We start from the raw sequence: 8,282 nt of genomic DNA on the forward strand, positions 1-8,282 counted from the left end.
AGCCTCAGAGCAACAGCTCTGGTTTCATCTCCAGGGTTTTGTAACCTTCAGCCCCACGAGTCACTCAAACAAGCCACATCCACTCACCCCAGCTCTGGTTCATGTGACCTGGGCAATCCCCAGCTCAGGTGGTCGGGGATCATCATCACGCTGGTGTCCCACACAGCTGTTTCCAATGCCTAGCACTCCCCACCCCGGTCTTGCCAACAGGAGGAGCCACGCTGAGCTGCCGAGTGGGAGAATGGCCTTGTCTAAAGGTCTGCTAAAAAATACAGAGTTTGATCATGGAATGATGGCAATTTAGGTTGGGCGAGACCTCTGGAGGTCCCAAGCTTGACGCCGCCCGGAGCAGGGTTGCTGGGGGAGCAGCTAGGTCAGGTTGCTGGGCAGAAACAGGCCTAAGGGGTGCTTGCAGGAGGCAGCAGGCAGGAGAAACGGGGGACTGCGCCGGGGTTAAGTGGCAGCTGCAGCACTTCCTCGGGAGGCGGGTGAAGCGCGGCCCCCAGGAGGGCTCCCCTTCCCACGTCCCCCTTCCCCGGCGATGGCTTTAGCTGGGCGCTCCTCTGGGCAGCAGCGACCAACCTCGGCCGCTCTCGGGCCGCGGGCAAACCCTGTCCCCGAAGCCGCCGCGGCTGCCGGAGCCTCACGAAGGCCGCGTCCTCCCGCTGCGCGGCCCGAGCGCGGCCGGCGGCGGCTGCCGCCCCTCGCAGCGCCCCGCGCGGCTGCAGCGCCGCCCGCGCCCGCGCGGTGGCGGCCCAGGCCGCGGAACCTGCGCCCGAGCCCGGCCGCAGGCGGGCGGCCCGGCGCTCCCCGCCGCCGGCAGCGGCCTGCGCGGCCCCCCGGCAGCCTTCACGCAACCCCGGGGGAGCCACAGTCCGGTCCCGGCCCCGGTGCTCCCCGGGCTGCATCCCGCATCCTGCATCCTGCACCCGCAGTGCTGCGAGACCGCGAGACCGGCGATGCGAGCAGCATCCCGGCCCCGGTGCTCCCCGGGCTGCATCCCGCACCCGCAGTGCTGCGGGACCGGCGATGCGAGCAGCATCCCGGCCTGAGTACTCCCCGGGCTGCATCCCGCATCCGCAGTGCTGCGGGACGGGCGATGCGAGCAGCATCCCGGCCTGAGTACTCCCCGGGCTGCATCCTGCACCCGCAGTGCTGCGGGACCGACGATGCGAGCAGCATCCCGGCCTGAGTACTCCCCGGGCTGCATCCTGCACCCGCAGCGATGCGGGACCGGCAATGCGAGCAGCATCCCTGCGCCGGTTCCTGTCTGCATCCTGCATCCGCAGTGCTGCGGGACCGCCGGGTGCAAGGTGCATCCCTGCACCGGTTCCTGTCTGCATCCTGCACCCACAGCGCTGCGGGACCGACGATGCGAGCAGCATCCCTGCGCCGGTTCCTGTCTGCATCCTGCATCCGCAGTGCTGCGGGACGCGCCGGGTGCAAGGTGCATCCCGGCCCCGGTTCCTGTCTGCAGCCCCACAGTGCTGCAGGACCCGAGGTGCAAGGTGCATCCCGGCCCCGCAACCCACCCCCACAGGCCACAACGCTGCAGGACCCGAGGTGCAAGGAGCATCCCGGCCCCGGTTGCTGGCTGCGGCCCGCACCTGTAGTCCCGCAGCGCCGCAGGACCCGCGGTGCAAGGTGACAAGGTGCACCCTCCCCTCCCTCGGCCCCGGTCGGCTCACCGCCTCCGAGGTGGCCCGCCAAGATGTCGTGCTAGGTTAATCCTAGGATGAAAACAGGTATTTAGGGCTAATAGGTGTGCAAGCCACCTTCAAACCCACTCTCAGAGCTCATTAATGTAATACTTTCATGTGTGAAACGAGCATATAAATGGGCATTAATGAGCTCCCGGCTGCTGCGCGGTGGAGGCGGGGGAACGGGGAACTTTGCAGGAGAGCGGGCGGCTCCGCCGGCCGCAGAGCCGCTCCCGGCCCGCCCCCGGCACCGCGCCGCAGCGGCCGGGCTGCGCGCCCCGACGGCGCGCCCTGCCCGCCGTCACTGCGCCAAGAACAGCCGGGGTCCCCCGCGGGCGGGGGGCACGGCGAACCCCTCCCGTGCTGCCCGCGGAGGGGGACCCACGCGCGCCCTCCTTCCCCCCCCCCCCCCAGCGACAGCGCCAAGGACCAGGCGGCTTCTTAAAGTCGGCTTTTATTAAAGAACAAAAATCACGTACAGAGGTTCCTCTCCCCAAACCGGGCGAGCGTTTTGTTTTCTCTGTCTCCGGAGTCGCGAACCGCCCGTTAAAGTGCTGTTACATCCATAAATTTACAAGGGGGTGGTGAGGGAGGAAGGGGGCCCGAGGGGGAAAATAAATATACATCATAAATAAATAAAAATCCAACAAATACTGTACCAAGAGAATCACAGTACATTTATATCCATTGCACATAGCCACTTTTGTTTCCAGTCTGGACAAGGGTTGAAGAAGCGGACACACAGGGAGGGGGGGGAAGACGCGGAGCGGGGCGCGCCGGGCCCGCGGGCGGAGGTGGGGGCCCGGCGGCCCCCCCAGCCCGCCCGGGGCCGCTCCCCGCCGTATTGCCAGTCCGAGGAAGGCCGAGCTCCGAGTCCTCTATGTACAACGTCTCCTCGTGGAAATGGCTTGTGTGGGCTCTGCCCGCGGCTGCGGGCGCGCCGCGGGGCGCATGGCTTCGGGGGGCCGGGGGGGGGCTCACTGGGGCAGCAGCGGCGGCTTGAAGGAGCAGTTCCCCGTGCAGTGCCGCGGGGTCAGCATTTTGCAGGAGAAGTGGTGCAGCGCGTCGTGGGCCTCTGCAAAGCCACGGAGCCGTCACCGCCGGCCGGGCCCCGCTCCCCCCGGCCGCGCTGCAGGGGGGGGCATCGGGCTGCGCCCCTCCATTCCCACCCCCTCTTCCTGCCCAGGTACCTTTCAACTTCTGCTGGATGGCGTAGCGCGCCTTCCTCTCCTGGTCCAGCTCGTTACACAGCGTATCTGGGATGGGGGAAACGCATCACACCGCGCCGGGGGGGACCTGCAGTGCGGCCGCCCCATCGGGGGACACCGACGGCGGGGGGCCGGGGCGCTGCGGGGCAAGACGGCAGTGCGCTCGTTTGCAGCGCCGGGGAGCAACGGCCGGAACGGCGCTGGGAGGCAGATGGATACGGGCGGGATTAACGCAAACTTGGGCATTACTTCCCAGGTAATTTTACGCCTCGATTTTTAATTTAGGCACCGTGGAAATTGCTGCGATAGGAAGGTTCATTCGCTCCTGCGTAATGATGCCTCGCAGCCGTTTGCGGGGCGGCTCGCAATTCCGAGGCTAATCAGAGTGCACAAAAGGATATTGAATAAAAAAAAAAAAAAAAAAAAAGCCCAGTAATAATTGCCGGATCGCCTCGGCAGTGGGCGGGCAGGCCGGGCCGGGCCGGGCCGGGCCTTACCTCGGACGATCTGCAGCTGCTGCACCATCTCCTCGCGGTACGCCAGCTCCCGCTTCATCTGGTCCTGGAAGTTATCTGCGGGGCAGGACGGGTGAGCGCGGCCCGGGCCCGGCCCGCGGGGCTGCGCGGCCCTGCGCGCCGCCGAGCGGCTCCGGGAGGGGGGCCGGTACCTTTCAGGCTCTGGAAGTCCCGCTCCAGCTTCTTCCTCAGCTCCATTTGCTCCAGGACCAGTTTTTGCAACTCGTCTGTTTAAAAATACATCGCGGGATTGAGGGGAGCCCGCACTTTTCCATATGGAGGCGGCTCAGCGCGGCGCTAATCGCATTACATTACATTAATCACAGGAGTTAATCACTCCTGCAGAAAACATAAATACCTCGAGCCGCGAGGAGAGGCCGGGGCTCCCCCCGCCCGCCCCCGCGGCGGGAGGGGCGGCCGCCACGGGCGCCGTCGGGGCGCGGAGCGCCGTCGGGCCGGGCGCCCCCTCCCCTCCCGCCCCGCCGCCTCACCTCGGGCCAGGTTTTCGATGTCTTTCTCCACGAGTTGCGTCCCCGAGACGTCGAGGCCGAGGCCGTCCTCTCCTGGGGGTGGGGGGGTCAGAGCGCGCTCAGAGCCGCGGCTCCGCGGGCCGCGCACGGCCCCGCCGCTGCCCGCCGAGGCGCCCGCTCCGTCGGAGGCCGGCGGGCAAGGGGCGGTCGGGGCCGCGGCAAAGCCTGGAGCGGCGCTTACCTCTGTCAGTATTTACAGGGCTCGGATGCGAGACATTCCTTTGGTCCTGATAGGATTTTCTGGTCTCTAAATCCTCTGCTGTCGAGTGATTGTCTTCTTTATCTTGCTCTTAAAGTTAATAAACCGATTTTCAACCATAAGCAATGAAAGTATGGTCCTGATATATCCTTAATTACATAATTAAGGACAAAGTCCTCGTTAAAACCTTCTTAGCGAACATCCTAATCGCTTTGCCATTGGAAAGTAGCTTGCTGGCAGGAGCTTTGCCCCGAGGTGCCGCGCGGTCCCCGCGCACGCCGGGCCCGGGCGAGGCCCGCGAAGCACCTTCCCCGCTCGGGGCTCCCGGGCCTGCCGCCCCCCCGCCGCCGACGGCCGCGGCGGCAGCTACCCCGCGCCCTCCCCCCGCCAGAAACCGTTTGCATCGCTTTTCGCCCCAAAGCCCGCAAAACGAAAGCGGCGGCCCGGGTGCCCCGCCGGGGCCGAGCAGCCGGTGGACGCGGCGCCCGTGGCCCTGCCCTCGATTTGCACCGGCCTCCTTCCCCCCCCGCAACCCAGAGCCGCGGCCCGGGGACACCGGCCGCCGCGGGGGCCCCCGACCGCGATTTTACCCTTGGCCTCGGCGTGGCACAGGAAGGCGGCCGAGGCTCCCAGGGAGGCGGCGGTCTTCAGCGGCGGCGGCTGCTCGCCCCTGTCCTGCGCGTACACCTGCAAAACAGCGAGTGAGCGGCCGGCGGGGCGCAGCGGGGCCCCGGCCCCCCCCCCCGGGCAGAGCCGCCCACGCCGCCCGGCCCCGCACCTCGTAGGCGCCGCGGCTGCTGCTCCTCTCGGGGCTGCCGTCGGGCGGCTGGCTCCCCTCCTCGGCCGCCGCCTCGCCCGCTGCCTCCTCGGGCCCTTCGGCCGCGGCGGGCAGCGGCGGCGGCTCGTCGGCTCCGGGCAGCAGCTGCGGCGGCGGCGGCAGCTCCGGCTCTTCCGAGGGGGCGGCGGCGGCGGCGTCCTCTTCCTCGTCCTCCGGGAAGCGGTTGGACTCCACGTCCACCTCGGGCTCCTCGGCCGTGTCCCCCCCCGGGGAGAGCGAGCGGTAGCTGGAGCTGCCCTCGCTGAGGAAGTCCGGGGAGAGGTAGCCGGGGCCGCGGGCGGCCGCGCCGCCGTACGCCTCGCGGGTGCCGTAGAGCTTGGCGATGCTCTCCGTGTCCTTCACCACGGGCCGGAAGGCGGAGAGGTAACTGCCCTTCCTGGGCAGGGGCAGCGGGGGGAGCAGGGCCTCGTCCCCGGAGCGCTCCTCCTCGCCGGCCGCCCGCGACAGCGCGCTGGAGCAGCGCTCGCCGTCCGCCCCGGAGCCCTCCTGGGGCGTCGCGCTGCTCCGCCCGCTGCCCGACGGCTCCGAGCCCTCCAGCTCGCCGTGCCGCCCCGCCAGGCCCGGCGGCTCGGCCGCCGCCGCCGCCGCCGCCGCCGCCGCCGCCACCACCACGGCCGTGGCCGCCGCCTTGGCCTGGCTCTGCGCCGGGTAGGGCGGCACGGGGAGGCTGCCGGCGGCCGGCCAGAACATGGGGAAGGAGGGGTAGACGCCGCTGTCCTTGGCGGCGCCGGGCTGGTGGGGCGGCTGCGCCGGCTGGTGCGGGTGCGGGGGCCCCCAAAACATGCCCGAGGGCAGCGCGCCGCCCTTGCCCGGCTCGCCGCCGCCCGCGCCGCCCAGCGCCTCCTCCTGCTTCTTGGGGCACAGTCCGAAGGCGGCGGCCGGGAAGCCGTAGGGATGGGGGAAGAGCGGCGGCGGCAGCTTCTGCAGCATGCCGAAGCCCTTGCTGGGCACCGGGATCACCGGGTAGCTGCGCACCGCGCCCGCGCCGCCGTGCGCGCCCGCCGCGCCGCCGTGCGCCGCCGGCAGGCTCAGCGCGCCGCGCTCGCCCGCCGGCTCCTGCCCGCTGCACCGCAGGCTCTTGTGCACCGGGGCCAGCTCGGCGCCGGCCGGCGGCGGCGGGTGCAGCGCGGCCTTGGCGGCCGGCGAGCTGCCGCCGGGGCCGCTGGCGGCCGCCCCTTGCAGGGAGAAGGTCCGCTTGCGGGTGCCGCCGTTGAACATGGCCTTGACATCCTCCCAGGCGTGCGAGAGCTCCTCCGTGGCCGTCTTGTCGCTGAGCTTGAGGTGGCGGCGCCAGGAGTTGAAGTTGGCGGCGTCGGGCTGCGTGTACTTGGAGTCCGGGGTGCGGTGCGAGTGGAAGATGAACTTGTTGGGCGAGAAGTACATGCTGCAGTAGCTGCACTTGATGCACTTGGCGCGGGAGCTGTTGTAGCGCGCCGGGATGAAGCTGCCCCGCGAGCCCCAGGCGCACTCGTGCACCACGTCGAAGGCGAAGTTCTCGGGCAGCTTGGGCGGCTTGTGCTCGCCCAGGAAGGACTTGCAGAGCCGCTCCGCCTCCCGCTTGGTGATCATGCCGCAGCGGCGGGAGGAGATGGGCATGGCCCCGGCCCGCCGCAGGATCTCCAGCTGCACCGGCGTGCACTGCACGCAGGTGATGCCCAGGGCCACCCGCCGGTTGTGGATCTCATTGTAGCTGTAATTCTTGAGCAGCGTGTTGGAGATCTGCGCCAGGCACAGCCGCTCCTGCCCGTCGATGACTAGGGACACGATGGGCACTCCGTACAGAGAGGTCTCACCCACTTGGTTGGGCTTGAGGGTATTGGAGCCCTGGTACGGCTGCAGCTCTTGCTTTGAATTTGGGGAGGAGCTTGCATCTCTCCCATTTCCCATCTGACTGGCGATCGCCTCCATTCCCCCCCAAAACGCCCCTGCAAAACAAAATCGGGAAAAGGCGCAGGTTAGGAGCGCTCCCGGGGCCCCGCCGAGGGCGCCCGCCGCCGCCACCGCCGCGCCCGGCCCGGCCCGGCCGCCCCCGCTCCGCATCCGCGCAGGCCGGGCCGGCCCGCCGCCGTGCTCGGCGCTGCGCACCCGCTGCCCAAGCCCCGCCAGGCGCTGCAGCACCCCGCTCCCCGGCCGGCGAGATTTACGCCTGTGCCCGAGGGCTGCGCCCGCAGCACCGCGCCGGTCGGACCGGCCCTGGCCGCCGCCACGGCGGAGACCGCGGCTCCGGGCAGAGCTCCGCGCAGCGCGGGTACGAGCGGCCGGGCCGGGCCGGCCCCCGCGCACCTTCCGCCCGCCGCCGCGGCCCTTTGTGCCGGCTCGCCGAGCCGTGCCGGCCCGGCCGCCCGTTGCGGCGAGCCCCGGGCGGGCTCCAACGAAACGCGCCGCTGGCGGAGGCCGGCGCGTCCCGCCGCGGAGCGGGGCGCAGCCCGGCGCCGGGCCGGACCTTGCCGCGGGGAGCCGGGAGCGGGGCCGGCGGGAGCGGGGGGCCGGGAGCCCCTTTGTCGCGGCTCCGCAAGGCGATTAGGAGCGGGCGGATTACGGGGCCGGGGCGCTTAAGACCTGCAGCACGTAAAGAGCAGAAGGGAAACGAGCGAGGCAAATTGGCTTAGCGAGGAGGGCTCACGGCATTAAGCCGCTTCCGTGGTAATTACACGAAATAACGGGGAGCGGCTCCCGAAAACGCGCCCCGACCGCCCTCGCCCCCCCCGCTCCTCCCCCCGGCTCCGCACTTACCCGCAGCCGCGCCACAAAGCCCGGCTGGACGTGAAAGCGGCGCGGTGTCCCGGGGTCTAGGGGCTGCCAGGCAGCGCCGCCGCTCCGCAGCCCGGCGCCGGGGCCGCCATCAGCCGCGGAGGCGGGAGGTTGGGGGGGGGGGGGGACGGAGGAGGTGGAGGGGGGCGCCGCGGTAGGCAGGCTGCGCGGAGCGGCGCGGAGCAGCGCGCAGCAGGGGCGCCCCGTCCCCGCGGCGCCGAGCGCGGAGCCCTTACCGTGGGCACGTCGCTGGCCGCGCCGCGCCTGCGGAGGTGCCGGGGCGGCGGCGGGCGGAGCGGCGGCGGCGGCGGCGGCTCGGCTGCGGGCGGCGGGAGGCGCGGAGCCGCGGCGGGCAGGTGAGGAGTTTCATGAACGCTCCGGGGCTGCCGCCCGCCCGCGTCCGCCCGTGCCGAGATGCAACAAGAGCAGTGACCACCCGCGCCACCGAGGGAGGATCCGGATCCTTACTTGGAGACGCTGCACATTGATCCGGTGACAGCTAAAATAACGGGAAGACACACCCACTTAGCACCAGCATATT

General features: G+C 70.4%; 1 protein-coding gene across 1 annotated transcript; it reads right to left on the reverse strand.

The window, feature by feature from the left end:
• Positions 1–2,138: 2,138 nt before the first annotated feature.
• SKOR1 (SKI family transcriptional corepressor 1) lies at positions 2,139–7,771 on the reverse strand. The gene is made up of 9 exons (XM_068958268.1): positions 7,724–7,771; positions 4,931–6,915; positions 4,743–4,839; positions 4,135–4,242; positions 3,915–3,986; positions 3,576–3,650; positions 3,406–3,480; positions 2,891–2,956; positions 2,139–2,775 (listed from the first exon to the last, which is right to left on the reverse strand). Exons 2-9 carry the CDS (start codon positions 6,896–6,898, stop codon positions 2,678–2,680), a joined length of 2,559 nt encoding a protein of 852 aa, XP_068814369.1. The 5' UTR covers positions 6,899–6,915; positions 7,724–7,771; the 3' UTR covers positions 2,139–2,677.
• Between the last annotated feature and the right edge of the window lie 511 nt (positions 7,772–8,282).

This window comes from Struthio camelus, chromosome 12 (genome assembly GCF_040807025.1).
Source record: "Struthio camelus isolate bStrCam1 chromosome 12, bStrCam1.hap1, whole genome shotgun sequence".
Lineage (NCBI taxonomy): Eukaryota > Metazoa > Chordata > Aves > Struthioniformes > Struthionidae > Struthio > Struthio camelus.

Coding starts and splice junctions, on each gene's coding strand:
- SKOR1 (XM_068958268.1), bottom strand. CDS start 6,898: ATGGAGGCGATCGCCAGTCAGATGGGAAATGGGAGAGATGCAAGCTCC. Junction 4,840..4,930: donor GCAGCCGCGGCGCCTACGAG/GTGCGGGGCCGG, acceptor GCTGTTTTGCAG/GTGTACGCGCAGGACAGGGG. Junction 3,651..3,914: donor CATCGAAAACCTGGCCCGAG/GTGAGGCGGCGG, acceptor ATTTTTAAACAG/ACGAGTTGCAAAAACTGGTC.